We start from the raw sequence: 16467 nt of genomic DNA, 5'->3' as shown, positions 1-16467 counted from the left end.
AGCTCTGGCCTGGGCATTCCCACTCCTAGAGAAAGCAAGCCCACTCCTTGGCTAGCTTGAAGACTTCATTCATGCCATTGCCATGATCTTTGAGCATAGAGCCAAGACCACCCTTCGAGCATCACGGCAGCGACCTCAGCACGTTGCTAAGTATGCCACAGAGTTCCACTGCTTGGTAGCAGAGGCTGAATGGAACGAAGCCGTGCGGTATTATCATTTCTGCTTCAGCCTAAATGATGACATCAAAGATGAGCTCACGTGAGTGGACTCCCCACCCATTCTGGATGTCCTGATTGACTCAGCATAAAGATTGACAACTGCTTGATGGAACGCAGCCAAGAAAGAAGTTCAGCTTCCCAGCTCCTGCCAGTCCTCCTGTTTCCAGTCCATCAAGCTTCAGTGCTTTTCCCACAGCCCCAACACATGCAGCTCAACAGAGAAAATGCAGCATCGAGCATTGGCACTATGCATGTACTGTGGAAGACCAGAGCACTTCGCATTGGGCTGCCCCGCTAAGGTGCACTCTGCACCCTGGTCAGGGAATGCCAAGCCCCCAGGAGGGAGTCTGGGTGGGGGTGGCACTCTCTACCTCTTATTGGTACCCAGCATCGGTACCTGTCTGCTGATAGATTGACAATAATCAGGTGTATACTGACACATCTGCAACTCCCTCTGCAAGCCCGCACCCCTCCATCTCCAATGTCCACCTGGAGGCACTGGTGGATTCTGATGCCTCTAGCAACTTCATGGATCAGGACTTTATATGAGTACATCAGATCCCCACCAAACACAAGGACATTCCAGACTTGGTAGAATCTATTGATGGCTCACTCATTTCATCAGGCCCAGTTACCCCCCAGTCCACATCCCTGCAGGTGATGACTCTTCAGGGTCAACAAGAAACCCTTCAGTTTGGACTTATCTGAGCACCACATTTTCCAGTTGTTCTCAGCATGCCCTGGACACTTCTTATGATCCATGCATTCATTGGTGGGTGGGAACAATACTGTTCGGTGCCCCACATTGCCAACAATTCTGTCCCTGGAATCCAAATATGGGGACCATAGACTGGGAGCTTTCCTCGAGATTCCAAGTCTGATCAGGTTAATCCCCAGGGAGTCTTTTTATCCACTGCAGTCCAGTCCGCTGCCTCCATGTTACCACTTAAATATAAGGATTTTGCTGATATGCTCGAGAAACAGAACGCAGATGCTCTGCCACTCCATTGCAGCTATAACTGTCCCATCAACTTTCAGCCCACTCCAATCCCCTTTGTCCGCGTCTGCTTCCTTTCAGAGCCAGAACTTCAGGCTCTCCATGACTACCTCCAGGAATATCTACAAATGTGATTTATCCATCCTTCCATGTCTCCAGCTGGGGCTCCAATTTTCTTTGTGAAGAAAAAAGATGGATCAATAAGGCCTTGTGTTGACTATCGAGTTTTAAACAGAGTCACAATTTGAAATCAATGTCCTCTCCCTCTCATTAATGTGCTTTTACAAAAGACTCCGCTCTTCAATGGTTTTTACTAAGCTGGACCTTCACGGACCCTATAACTTTGTCCCAAATAGAGAGGGAGATGAGTGGAAGATCTCCTTCCATATGGGGTACAGACACTGAGTGCCTGGTCATGCCATTCGGCTTGTTCAATGCCCCAGAAACGTTTCAGTACTTCATAAACAATATCTTCAGAGATGCGTTAGAATGCCATGTTGTCATTTATCTGGATGACATACTCATCTTTTCTGACAATCAGGCTTCTCATGATCAGCATGTCCACGGCATCCTAGACTTTGCCAATGTCATCTATATGCAAAGCCCAAAGAATGCAAGTTTGACCAGGATACAATAGAATTCTTTGGTTACATTATCTCCTCTGAGGGAATAACCAGGGACCTATGCAAGGTGACCGTCACCTCTGACTGTGCTGCACCAAAGGACACCAGTGGGGTCCAGTGGTTCCTAGGCTGTGCTAACTTCTACCAGTGATTCATTGAGAGATTTTCCAGCCTAGTTGCTCCTCTGACCATCCCTCTGTGAAAAGGAGTCCGGTTCACCCAGTCCTTGGAAACCCACGTAGTACAGAGAGGAAAATGGTGTTTCTACTGGAAGTGGCCAGGTTTCTTGTCCAAGTGCTCACAGCCCATAAAACCCTGGAAAATCTTCAAGCAACCAGATACTTCAACCAACAACAGATCCACTGGTCCCTCTTCTTCATCCAGTTTGACTTCATAGTTGCCTATTGCCCAAGAGTCAGAAATGGGAAGGCTGACGCTCTGTCCCATAAGGCTGAGTACCTGGAACAGGTGAGAAAACTCCCTCTGTGATTCTAAAGGCATCCAACTTCATCAATGGCACAGCAGACAACAGTGTAATGGAGTCAGATCAGATCCGATCCGCCAGACTCTGGAGAATGTTGACACCTCATTCAGGCAAGCCCCCCTCAGGGTGGGAGGCTCAGGCGAGCCCCCGGTGGTGTCCCATTTTCCCTTTGGGAAATATGGTCATCCTAGTAAAACCAGAAGGAACTGGGAAGATGCATCCCCCATGAATGTGGAAGGCTCTGTGTAAAGTGTAAGGTCAACTTCATTCAAGAGAAAAAGAGGAGGCTTCCTAAAGGGCCAGAAAAATGATCAGACTATTTATTAAAACAGTCAGGGAATTGCCAAGCATGCAGTGCTTTCACTTACAGTCACTGAAGAGGGTTTCAGCTCTCTCGGGCCTCATATCTGAAATAAACAAACAAACAGAGTGAGTTCAGCACAGCCCGGGGTTTTTAACCTATGAATGTAGCTCAGATTAGGCCCAGCCCATAGTAAAGGGTGGGGTGGAGCTGAACTGCTACAGAGGAATCACTTGGAGGTGGAAAGTTTTCTGCTGTGCACCCATTATTATATCCCCTGATGGGCTACAGCTTGGTCTCTCTCTAAACAGCCAGCCATTTCCTGTGGACCAGAGCACAGGGTCTGAAATTCTGCCTGGGCACTGCAGAAAGCTCCGTAAGCTCTCCCACACCACACTCTGCAGCAGCGTAAGGGTCAGCCACAATCTGGCCCTGAGACTGTGAGCTCTTCAGGGCAGGTACCATGGCGCAGCTCCCCAGTGGGTGTAGTTTGTCAGCGTTGGCTCTGACTTCAGTGGAGCTGACAACCTGCACCACCTGAGGATCTGCTCCCACAGCTTCTTATTTGGACTGGGAGGTGCCAGGTACACTTTTGGAGGCTGAAATAAATAAATAAAATTAATGCTAATAATTTGGTGTGTCACGGTGGGGCATTGATGGCACTGTTGAGATACCCTGCTACCCCAATTCATTACACCATATCTATGGTGTGATTCAGCACTCACTGAAGTCTGTGTAAAGGTTATCAGTGATCTTAATGGGCACAGGGTCAAGCAAGCAAACATCAATATAGTCCCCTGGCTACAACACCCACTTTCTAACCAGAGCCACATTCCTGGTTACTTGCAGGCCAGTGGAAAAACTCACCTGTTCAATAACATTTTGAAGTTGTCCAGTGACTCTTGAACAGCAACTAACGCCTAGGTATCACCCGATACTTATCTTCATCCACGTGCCTCTCCTCTGCCTTCTCTACCTTCACCTACATATCACCCAATACCTATCCTCATCCACGTGCCTCTCCTCTGCCTTCTCTACCTTCACCTACATATCACCCGATACCTATCCTCATCCACGTGCCTCTCCTCTGCCTTCTCTACCTTCACCTACATATCACCCGATACCTATCCTCATCCACGTGCCTCTCCTCTGCCTTCTCTACCTTCACCTACATATCACCCGATACCTATCCTCATCCACGTGCCTCTCCTCTGCCTTCTCTACCTTCACCTACATATCACCCGATACCTATCCTCATCCACGTGCCTCTCCTCTGCCTTCTCTACCATCACCTACATATCACCCGATACCTATCCTCATCCACGTGCCTCTCCTCTGCCTTCTCTACCTTCACCTACATATCACCCGATACCTATCCTCATCCACGTGCCTCTCCTCTGCCTTCTCTACCTTCACCTACATATCACCCGATACCTATCCTCATCCACGTGCCTCTCCTCTGCCTTCTCTACCTTCACCTACATATCACCCGATACCTATCCTCATCCACGTGCCTCTCCTCTGCCTTCTCTACCTTCACCTACATATCACCCGATACCTATCCTCATCCACGTGCCTCTCCTCTGCCTTCTCTACCTTCACCTACATATCACCCGATACCTATCCTCATCCACGTGCCTCTCCTCTGCCTTCTCTACCTTCACCTACATATCACCCGATACTTATCTTCATCCACGTGCCTCTCCTCTGCCTTCTCTACCTTCACCTACATATCACCCGATACCTATCCTCATCCACGTGCCTCTCCTCTGCCTTCTCTACCTTCACCTACATATCACCCGATACTTATCTTCATCCACGTGCCTCTCCTCTGCCTTCTCTACCTTCACCTACATATCACCCGATACCTATCCTCATCCACGTGCCTCTCCTCTGCCTTCTCTACCTTCACCTGCATATCACTCGATTCCTATCCCTATCCAAGTCCCTCTCCTCTTCCTTCTCTAGTGTCAGCTGGGTATCACTCGATACATATCCACATATCCACACGTCCCACTCCTCTACCTTCTGTACCTTCACCTACATATCACCTGATACCTAGCCTCATCCACATCCCTCTCCTCTGCTTTCTCTACTGTCACCTGGGTATCACCCAATATATATCCACATCTACATCCCGCTCCTCTGCCTTCTGAACCTTCACCTACATATCACCCAATACCTAGCCTCATCCACGTCTCTCTCCTCTGTCTTCTCTACCGTCACCTAGGTATCACCCGATACCAATCCTTATTCACGTCTCTCTCCTCTGCCTTCTCTACCGTCACCTAGGTATCACACAATACCTATCCACATCCAACTCCTCTGCCTTCTGTACCTTCACCTACATATCACCCGATACCTATCCTCATCACATCCTGCTCCTCTGCCTTCTCTACCGTCACCTGGGTATCACCCGATACCTATCCTCATCCACATCCCTCTCTTCTGCCTTCTCTAACGTCAGCTGGGTAACACCCGATACCTATCCTCATCCATGTCCCGCTCCTCTGCCTTCTCTACCTTCACATACATATCACCCGATACCTATCCTCATCCACATCCCAATCTGCCTTTTCTACCATCACCTGCATATCACTCACACCTATCCCTATCCATGTCCCGCTCCTCTTCTTTCTCTACTGTCAGCTGGGTATCACCCAATACCTATCCTCATCCACGTCCCTCTCCTCTGCTTTCTCTACCGTCACCTAGGTATCATCCAATATCTATCCTCATCGATGTCTCTCTCTTCTGCCTTCTCTAATATCACCTAGGTATCACCCTATACTATCCTCATCCACATCATACTCCTCTGCCTTCTGTACCTTCACCTATATATCACCTGGTACCTATCCCTATCCATGTCCCGCTCCTCTGCCTTCTCTACCGTCACCTAGGTATCACCTGATAGCTATCCTCATCCACGTCCCACTTGTCTGCCTTCTCTACCGTCACCTGGGTATCACTCGATACCTATCCTCATCCACGTCCCTCTCCTCTGCCTTCTCTACCTTCACCTAGGTATCACCCAATACCTATTCTCATCCATGTCCTGCTCCTTTGCCTTCTCTTTACCTTACTATATCTGGGTCCTAATAAAAAACCAACAGCAATCAGTGGGAATCTTTCTACTGAATTCAATAGGCTTTGGATCACACTGCTTGTCTGTTGTGTTAATATCAGTGGCATTCTGCTTGTGGGCTTGACACTCCTTTCTATCTGTTCCGTGAATTCAGTTTGTTTGCAGTCAGCAATTACTGTACCTGGGCAAATTAATTTCCTTATATTAAGTAAAAAAAAAAAAGTATGTTATGATACAAAACCCAAAACCATCCTGTTCACACACACGTCTTAGAATCCCTGAGCATTAGCAGAGGGAAGGACAATGTTAAAGGTATAGACTGCTGTCATTGTGCAGCTGCTGTGTTACTTTGTAGGGATGGGGAAATTATTTATGACTGACTTTAAACCATGATTCACTGTTCTTCATTATAATGGAAGATTACTGGCATAATAAACATAGATTAATTTTGATCAATGATCAAGTGGTCAGTTGTGGGCTCCAGTCACAGTATAAGTGCTCACTCCTGTACACACTCCACTCTGAAGGATAAATCCCTAACTAAGCTGGGAAGGTTTTAATTTTAACGTTATGGATTTTGAGGGATAACGTTGATGTTTATTTCTACAATATAGTCATTCAAAATTTACTGATTTAAAGCACTGACGGCCAGATTTTCAAAAGTGCTCAGTCCTCAGCTGCTCCCACTGAAAACATTTGATGGGTTACCCAATGAGAAGAATGAGAGTATTCAATTCTTACTGATTTCTAGACAGATGCAATGAACAGCAAAAAAGTGCACCTCTTCTCTACAAATGAAAGATACAAGATGTTTTCAGCATTCCCTCTTCGTTAATTTCAAATAGTGACTTCTTTTTCTTTTTGCCACTCTTGGGATGGAGGGACATCTAACTATTAAAAGCTTAAGTACAAAGCCTGTAATTAATTACCATCACTTACATTAGGTTGCAAAACCAATGAGGGAGACAAAAGGATCAGTCAGTTTGTTCCAACCAGCACCAGAAGTGATTCAGTTGGTATGTTTTCACTGATCTGTGTCTCTCATCTGTACTGCTAAGCAGCTCTCTTTCTCTACTTCCCCTTCTAGCACCTGATAGTTGCCTAGGTTATTTATGTCGGAAGTGGCACATACCTTATACTGGGCCAAATTCAGCTGTGACTTATACTGTTGCCTTCAGTAGGGTTGCATGGATGTAACTGAAAGGAGAATTTGGCCACTTACATTTTACCTTCTGGGGAAGGTGTAAAGGTCTATAAGGAACCTAATGTATGTTCTCTCTGTCTGTACAGCTTCATTTTTAGCATGTTTTGCAAGTATTCCATATAATCGAAGTCTGTGCAGATCATGCAAAGTCACGTTCACCCTCCACTGAGGAAGGCAAAGTACACGAACATATGCCCTAAGGTAGGAGTAATACTTTTTTGCAGGGGGCAGCCAGGGATCTGCCAGCGGGACAGTGGCCCGGCCCATGCTCCCTACCCTGAGGGCTGGGAGTGAAGTGGCATAAGAAACACTGTAGGAGCTCATCTCTACCAAAGGTCCCTTTAGGACTGGTAAAGAGACTCCTCATATGACCAGATCAGCTGGCATCAGGACTGCTTGGAGCCACTGGAGTGAAACAAAGCAGGCTCTGCACTGCAGAGAATTGGGGCTTAGGGCAAAATTTTTAAACTTAAGTTTATAAAGTTAGGTGACAAAGGCCAAGACTTTCAAAACTAGGGGCCTAAAATTAGAGCCTCTGTGAGGATTCAGGAGCCTTAAATACATGGCATAATTTTCACAAGAGATGAGCATGAGCAGCATCCATAAAAAAAAAAATCAGTGGGAGCTGCTTGGTACTCGGCACTTATTGGTGTGCTTCCACATGGATTTAGGTGTCTTGGTTTTATGAATAATTTGAAAAGTTTGGCCTTAGTTTTTTCCCCCTTCTTTGTGTTTTTTTGTAAATGTATTTTGAGTGAAGTTAGGGCCCTAAAAGGAACTGGATGGATAGCCTCACAAAGTGAATCCACAACATCAACAGCATGCCTGAGCCCTGCCTCTAAGGGGTGCTTATTTATTCCATAATCTCATTGGTCAGGCTAGCAGTTAGTGCCAACTGTGATGTTCTTCTTGGGCCAAGGCCAAACCGCCATCTCCTAATATCTCCGGATCGACATGGCTACAACACCACTGTGTACACTAACTCCTCACTTAAAGTCATCCCGGTTAACGTTGTTTCATTGTTAGGTTGCTGATCAATTAGGGAACATGCTCGTTTAAAGTTGCGCAATGCTCCCTTATAAGGTTGTTTGGCAGCCACCTGCTTTGTCCACTGCTTGCAGAAAGAGCAGCCTGGTGGAGGGAGCCGGTGGGGGCTTCGAACCAGGGTGGACCGGTAGCCCCCCTATCAGCTGCCCACTCCCCTAAGTTCCCTGTGCAGCAGCCGCCTAGCAGGCTATTAATCGCCGGCAGTTCAGCTGTCCCTCCCCACACTGCCATGTGCTGCTCCTTGGAGCCTTCTGCTTGCTGTGCAGGGGAAAAGGGGTGCTAATGTCAGGGTGTCCCTCTCCCCATGCTCCTGCCCCCCGCTTACCCCATCTCCACAGAGTGGGGGGGGGGACATGACAGGGCTCAGGACAGAGGGAGCTTGCTGGCAGTAGCTGCTGTCTCAGCTTGCTGATCTACTTAAAAAGGCAATGTACTTAGAGTGGTGTCAGCCTACTTAAAGGGGCAATGCGCATCTCTCGCTCTCACATACACAGGGTGTGTGTCTCTGTCTGCCATGCTGTCTCCCCTCCCTCCATTTGTGCTGCCTTGTAGAGTGTGAGGCTACATTAACAACAATGTGTTGTTGAGTGCTCAGCCGAGTGCTAGTTCATCATTTAGCAGTAAGGCATTCCCTGGGAAATATCCCACCCTCTGACTCCTCCACCTCAACCAAGCTTCACAATCATCATTGCTGTGTATAGTATTAAATTGTTTGTTTAAAACTTATACTCCGTGTGTGTGTGTGTGTGTGTGTGTGTGTGTGTGTGTGTGTGTGTGTGTGTGTGTGTGTGTGTGTGTGTGTGTGTGTCGAGAGAGAGAGAGAGAGTCTTTTGTCTGGTGAAAAAAATTTTCCTGGAAACTAAAACCTCCCTCTCTCCTCATTTACATTAATTCTTATGGGGAAATTGGATTAACTTAACATCATTTTGCTTAAAGTTGCATTTTTCAGGAACATAACTACAATGTTAAGTGAGGAGTTACTGTAGTTATAAGCAACCTATTGACCTGATAGATTCTATAACAATGGATTAACCATGTATTGAAATAGCTAATAATCATTAAACCACCCATAATAAGTAGTTTATAATTGCATCTGTTCCAGACTGAGATGTTTTTGGAACAAGTTGATAAATTAAATAGTGATAAGTCACCAGGACTAGATGATATCCATCCAAGAGTTCTGAAGGAACTCAAATTCTGTACCAGATGACTGGAGGACAGCTAATGTGACATCAATTTAAAAACAAAACAAAACTCCAGAAGCAATCCCGGCAATTACAGGCCAGTAAGCCTAACTTCAGTACCAGGCAAACTGGCTGAAATATAGTAAAGAACAGAATTATCAGACACATAGATGAATATGATTTGCAGGAGAAGAGTCAACTTGGCTTTTGTAAAGGGAAATCATGCCTCACCAATCTATTAGAATTCTCTGAGGGGGTCAACTAGCATGTGGACAAGAGCAATCCAGTGAATATAATGTACTTGGACTTTCAGAAAGCCTTTGATGTGATTTTTCAGAATGGGGATGTATGTTCCACTTTTCTCCTCCAGGTTGTTGTCACTTGTATACAAGTGGAAATACGCAGGCTCCCAAATACGCTATTTGAAACACAACCCAATGAAGCAATCCACAAAAATCCAGGTCAGATACTCATCTGCATGGCAATGAAGGAGGCTCCGACTAGGACAAGTGAGAACATCTATCTCCTAGATGCTGGTCTCTGTGCTTGTAAAGCGTCTAGAAAGTTTTGACTGGTAGATAAATAAATAAAAATAATAATAGATGTTTCTTCTTATATGAAACAAATTTGGGACTCATGTTGTTCATGGTCAAAACCTCTGACTCTGGGACAGATGAGAATATGTTCTTCATACTTTGATGTGGTGGCACCAACAATCTTGCAGCTAGTTTCCTTTTTCCAGACAGAAGCAAATAGCCAACTTTGCACTTGGCAAGGCCTGCAAGCTGGCAGAGAGGGAGAAATGGGTTGGCAATTGCCTTCCTTTTTGGTCCCCTTGCTGGAGCAGGGAAGGGATCAGGCTGTGAATTGCTTCCATCTTCTAATCCTGCTGATGGAGAAAGGATGGGAGGAAGGGAAAGAAATTAGGTCATGTATGCCTTCTCTTCTGGTACCAATTCGGTAAAGGAAGAAGAAATTCACATCCCTCTCCACACCAAGTGTCAGTAGAAGACTGAATCTATTATCTCAGGTGTTTCTAAGACACCTATCACTGCTATACCTCAGCACCAGAGTTAGGGCCACAAGTTGCATCTTCCCTTCCTGCTGCCTTGCTTGTTATCTAGTGAAAATGGGACTTAGGTTGCTTTCATCTTCAGGGAGAACTTGTATTATGAGCTACCGAGGCCTACCTGAGGCCCACAAAAGAATACAGGCTTGACTGGCTTCCAGCTGCATCTGTAGAAAAAGGCATAGTACCAAGAAGAGACAGGAAGCTTTGGAATATTTCCCAGGAGCTCACAGAAGTGGATGAGAGATTCCAGACATCTCTGTATTTTCTACTGTGTCTGGTGTATGAAGACACCATTATCTCTCTGCTGCAGAAATATTAAATACAATTACAAATTATTAAATATAACTGTAGTATCTTCAGCATATTATCCACCAAAATTAATGTATTTCTGCAGATTTCTCTGTCCACGAAAGCTTATGCTCAAATAAATTTGTTAGCCTCGAGGTGCCACAAGTCCTCCTGTTCTTTTTCCTTTCCAGCGTGTAATGATGAGACAAAATGTAGACACTCGGTATATTCGTCCCTTTTTTCAGCTTTGCAAAATTTCTATTTCCCGACTTGCTTGGTGCAAAGTGTTTTTGTTTTGAATAGACTAGTAAAATATCATCAGTCTTCCCAACATATCTGTCTCCACCATACTGGTGTGGGTGGGCAAGCAAAATATTGTGGCTGTGAATTTTCACACCAGCTTTGCAAAGCTGCCCATGATCACGGCTCTCAGATAACAGAAGGTGCACCAGACTCCTAGGCAGTTTGTTCCAGCTGCTCCCCAGCATCACTACTTTTGAACCAAGTACAAGTTGAGACATGGTGTTGAACAACAAGTTGGTGAGATACTAGGAGGAAGGTTTACTCATTCTCCCTGTCGGAACCTCCTAGTGTGCCATGCAAATGAGTACCTGACCTAGATTTTTAATAAGAGTTCAACCAGTTAGTGATGCTTTTTTATATATTATGGCACAAACCCATAGGCTTTTGGTAAATGACATATAGTGAAAGGATCTATGCTGGCTTTAAGAAGCCATTAAGAATATGCTTAGGAATACCCTTATGTTTTGTAAGGACAACAAGAAACAAGATGGAATGAGGCAGAAGTTGGTAAGGATACCTCATAACCTGGACAAAAGCTTGGTACCCTCAGAATTTACTTGTCCTTTTTGTTCTAAAGGTTGATGCTGGATAGGGTACTTTGTGTTACATGTTGTTCCGAATAGAATTAGGCCTGAACTGCAAACCAGAGATCCTCTTCGGGACTCCTAGACACCCCAGAGTTCAGCTGAAGGATTTCACTTCTGCCTGTTGCAGGGATAATGCCAAAACATGGCATTCTGGATCTTGGTGCACACGTTCCACATCACCCAGCTCCCTACAAGGCACAGGGATACTCAGGTCTGGAGGGCTTGGATAAGTCCATCAGTCACTCTAATGTAATACTATAAATATGACCACTGTCAGGATTGTTAGAAGTAGAACTGCTTAAAATTGATTTACTTGCCCAGGTGTGGATCCCAAAGGGAATCTCTTACTATTCTTTCCCAGAAAGAGCAGGGTATTGTTTTATGTTTACATTGTCTTTGTACGGAGTACTAGAACTATTGTGTCAAGCTCAGTGGTTTGAGCATTGGCCTGCTAAACTCAGGGTTGTGAGTTCAATCCTTGAGGGGGCCATGTAGGGATCTGGGGCAAAAATCTGTCTGGGGATTGGTCCTGCTTTCAGTAGGGGGTTGGACTAGATGATCTCCTGAGGTCCCTTCCAACCCTGATATTCTATGATCACTGTTTTACACTCAGATCAGGGTAGACAAGAAAAAGCAACTCAAAGATTAGCCGCAGTACTTCTCAGTCCTATACGTAATCAGATAACTTTATAAAACCTATTCTGAGAAGTCATCTTACTATAATTGAGTATTTAATGAACAATCTGATTCCATTTAACTAGTGAGTTTACTGTAAGCAATTACAGTATCTTAACAGTCCTGGCCTCGATGCATCTGTGAGTTAGAAAAACAAAGCTTTTGCATCATTTTATCTAATTCTCATCATTTACTAGATTCTGATTACATGCAGCTGATCAGGCAAGTAGTGTGTTTTCCTCTCTGCTGTTCCTGAAGTTTGAGAACTCCCTATCAAAATTCACAGAGCCAGCACCCTGCGCTCGTCTAAAATCCCTCCTTAGAACCTACCTCTGCCTTAAACAGGGCTGGCCTTACCACGAGGCGAACAGAGGCGGCCGCCTCAGGCGACAGACTGTGTGTTTGGGGTGGGGGAGGGGAATGCCATTAGGACCCAGAGTGTAGAAAATTGTGTCTGCTGCTGGTGTATATTGTATTCTCTTTGCTCTAGATGCACAGAGATGGTGGAGTGCTGTGCTGGAGGAAGGAGGGTACAAGAGACATAACAGGGAAGCAGCAGTAAAGGTGAGAGGGAATAACAAAGTAGCAGGAGCTGCAGGGAGAGAGAGAAGGGAGGAGCCTCTTATGTACTTTCGAGGACCCTCAAGAGCCTGGACTGATTCACACCAGCTTCTCAGGGAGCTTCCTGTTTCCTGCTGCTTCCCTGAACCCACCTGAGGCGAACAGGCAGTCAGCTGAAGTAGTAGGATCCAGTTAGGGCCTTGAGACGCTGATATCTTTCCTCACTCAGGCCTGCTACCAGCCTGCTTATCTGTCCCCTTCAACTGAATGTTGAGAGCCACTATAGCTGGCACAGAACAGCAGTCATGAATGAAAGAAGAAAACACCCCTCTGGGGCAGCATTCAGAAAAAGAAAGCAAGCAAAGGAAGTTTTTCTATCTAAGCAGGAAGGAGCTCTCCTGAGATACATAGACACAAATGTTCATGCTGAGCCTTCTGGCCCCAGTGAGGATGTGAGTGGTGAAGAGATGCCTGATCTTCCAGTTAGCCAGAGTGCCGGTGACCTAGCAGCTACTGCAGCATCCATCTCTCCATCTCAAATGGATGGAACCATGCACATTCCTGAAGAAAAATGTAGATCAGAGAAGAGTGTGATGGAGGTGCAAGAAACAGGTGCTGCTGAGTTTAATTCCTTAAGTCTAGATGATCCAGGACTGTGGACCCACATGAGCAGTAGCCTGAGGGACTTCCTTGTACTGCATGGGCCACAGCAAGTGAAAAACTTCATGTTTCCCAAAGACAATGAAAATAGAAGTTTCCATCCAACACATTACTGGTGTGAAATCCCCAATGCTGACAAAGTGGAGAGGCCATGGCTTATGTACTCAAAAACCCAGAATGCTGCATACTGTTTTTGTTGCAAACTCTTCCAGTCTAATGTTCCAGCCACATTGGGTTCTACAGGAACAAAGGACTGGAAAAATCTGGCTAGAAATCTGGTATGCCATGAGAAGGGAGCAAATCACCAGAGAGCATTCCATAGATGGAAAGAGCTTGAGATGAGACTAAGGGTAGAGGCCACCATATATGATCAGCATCAAGAGAAGATTGCATCACAGTCTCTTTACTGGCAAAATGTTCTGAAAAGGCTCATTGCCATTGTGAGAATGCTTGCTACCCGAAACCTAGCACTGAGTGGCACTTCAGATCAGCTGTATGTGCCAAACAATAGAAACTTCCTTAAAATTGTGGAGTTGATGGCTGAGTTTGATGTTGTACTCCAGGAGCATCTAAGAAGAATCACCACCCAAGAAATGTACACACACCACTACCTTGGAAAAACAATTCAAAATGAGATCATACAGTTACTGGCAACAAAGTCAAACAGAAGATTGTGGCATATCTGAAGTCAGAAAGATATTACTCCGTTATTCTGGACTGCACACCTGACATCAGCCATACGGAACATTTTACTTTAATGGTGCATTTTGTAACAACAACAGAACCTAGTGAAAATTGTCCCTGCAATGGTGAATGTCAGAGAGTATTTTCTAGAATTTATTGACATTGATGATACTACAGGAACTGATATGACAAATATGCTTCTTAAAAAGCTGGACGATACGGGAATTGCGATAGCTGACGTGAGAGGTCAGGGCTACGATAATGGTGCCAACATGAAAGGAAAGAACAGAGGAGTGCAGACATGAATCCGAGAGTTAAACCCTCAAGCTCTTTTTGTTCCATGTAGTTCTCATTCATTGGACTTGGTGGTCAGTGGTGCAGCATCAGCTTCTAGTGAGGCTGCTGAATTTTTTAATATAATTCAGAGTATTTACATATTTTTCTCTGCATCAACTCATCAATGGCAAATTTTGAAGTAACATCGGGGAACATCCTCTCTGACAATGAAACCATTGAGTGCTACACGATGGGAAAGTCGAGTGGAGGCGATAAAGCCTATCAAACACCAACTTGGGAAGACAGATGATGCCATAGTTGCCATTATGGTGAATAATGCTATGACAGGAACTGTTCATGGGAGAATATGGCAGAGGGAAATGGAATCACCAGAAACATACAAAACTTCAAATTTCTGTGTGGCTTAGTGTTGTGGCATGACATACTGTTTGAAATAAATGTTGTAAGCAAGAGACTCCAAGGTGTTGACCTTGATATATCTGGAGCAATGGAACAACTAGACAAAGCAAAGTCACATCTACAGTCTTACTGTCAGATGAGGGATTTCAAAATGTTCTGAAGAGAGCACAGAAGTTGGCAGAGGAACTTCACACCAAAGCTGTTTTCCCACCCATTCAAGAATACAAGAGTCACCGAAGAAAAAGACATTTTGATGACGAGGCATGGGATAATCCCATAAGAGACCCCAAACAACAATTCAAAGTTCAATTCTTTAACCAGATGCTAGATTGTGCAATACAGTTAGCTGAATGTTTCATGCAGCTCAAGGAACACAGCAGTATATTTGGGATGTTGTATGATATTCCAAACCCCCTCATTATATCTGAAGAAGACCTACACCAGCAATGCAGGGCACTAGAGACAGTGTTGACACATGATGACATGCGCGATATTGATGTGAGTGATTTAAGTGATGAACTGAAAGTCATTTCAAGATACATTTCATCAGGATGAACTCCAAAGGCTGTTCTGGAATACATCTGCACAAATAAGATGACCACCCTCTTTACAAATGCTTTTGTTGCTCTGTGCATACTTCTAACACTTCTTGTAACAGTTGCCAGTGGAGAAGGCAGCTTCTCCAAGCTGAAGTTAATACAAACACATCTACGCTCCATAATGACACAGGAGAGGCTGGTCAACCTTGCAACCATCTCAATAAAGCATGAGCTGGCCCAGACTGTGGACCTTCAGTAGGAAGCAGTTCAAATCTTTGCAACCAAGGAGGCACGGAAAGCATCACTTTGATTATTCAAACAGATAAAAATGCCAGTGTTTACTATGCAGACAAGAAAAGTTACATTTGCTGTTCAGGCATTTGAAAGTTAAGTGTTACTTAACATTTTTAAACAAGGCATTTTAAGTTCTTAGTTCTGCTTTATTGGGGTAGGTAGCAGAGCAGCATCATGAGAGGAGTAGAAGAGGAAGAAGGCAGAATTGAGACCTTTCAAAGTTTTGGCACAAGCTAGGGGCATGGGGGCACCATTTGAGCTCCCCGCCTCAGGTGCCAAAATGTTGTCAGCCAGCCCTGGCCTTAAATCTGCAAATGACTCCTCTCCGCAGTCAGTTAGGCTGGCAGCCTCCCGCAACTGTGGAGACCATTGTGACTTCTAATTTATGCAAATATCTATCTCTCTCCTGTTACCTTGTCCACCCTCATCCCCTTCCACCACCATCTGTCACATTGTTCACCTGCTCCATACGGTTGAAATCCCAGATGGTGAGTTTTCTGGGTCAGGGACTTTGGGTGGGGTTTTTTTTAATACATGCTCTAGCACAATGTAGCCCTGATCACTGAATGGGATCTGTAGGCATTGCTGTAATATGAACAATAAATAATAATACAAAGCAGAACTTTTGCTACAAAGCTCAGTGGCTTGGGGTGATCTGTCTGATTTTTAACCAGTGGACTCTTCCATTTCTCCACATCACAGGTTACAAATGGAGTGTTCCTGAGGAAACACATGGCATGAGCCAGCTCACATTTGGGTCTTACTCTATGCCTGCAAGGCAGTCCATACAAGAGCTGAGAGAAGGAAGGAGAGGCAGCTTGCAGTCATCTGCGACTGGGAGAAACCCTGGATCTGGAACCCATGGAGTCTGACCAAATGCTCCTGCAGTCAGCACTGATCTTGACATTTCAACATATCTATCTAGCCTGCACTTATCTGCATCAGATAGTCTAAATACACTGTTA

General features: G+C 45.0%; 1 protein-coding gene across 1 annotated transcript in view; it reads right to left on the bottom strand.

Moving 5' to 3' along the window:
- Positions 1-16467, bottom strand: part of LOC115652910 (transmembrane protease serine 11C-like) — a 63935-nt gene that overhangs the window by 8733 nt on the left and 38735 nt on the right. The window contains exon 6 of the mRNA XM_030565558.1: positions 2691-2729. Coding sequence (XP_030421418.1) covers positions 2691-2729 — 39 coding nt within the window. The remainder of the gene's footprint in view (positions 1-2690; positions 2730-16467) is intronic.

Source organism: Gopherus evgoodei, chromosome 5 (assembly GCF_007399415.2).
Source record: "Gopherus evgoodei ecotype Sinaloan lineage chromosome 5, rGopEvg1_v1.p, whole genome shotgun sequence".
Taxonomy (NCBI): Eukaryota; Metazoa; Chordata; order Testudines; family Testudinidae; genus Gopherus; species Gopherus evgoodei.
Note: the sequence above shows the minus strand (reverse complement) of the source record. Positions and strands in the feature narration are given on the sequence as shown.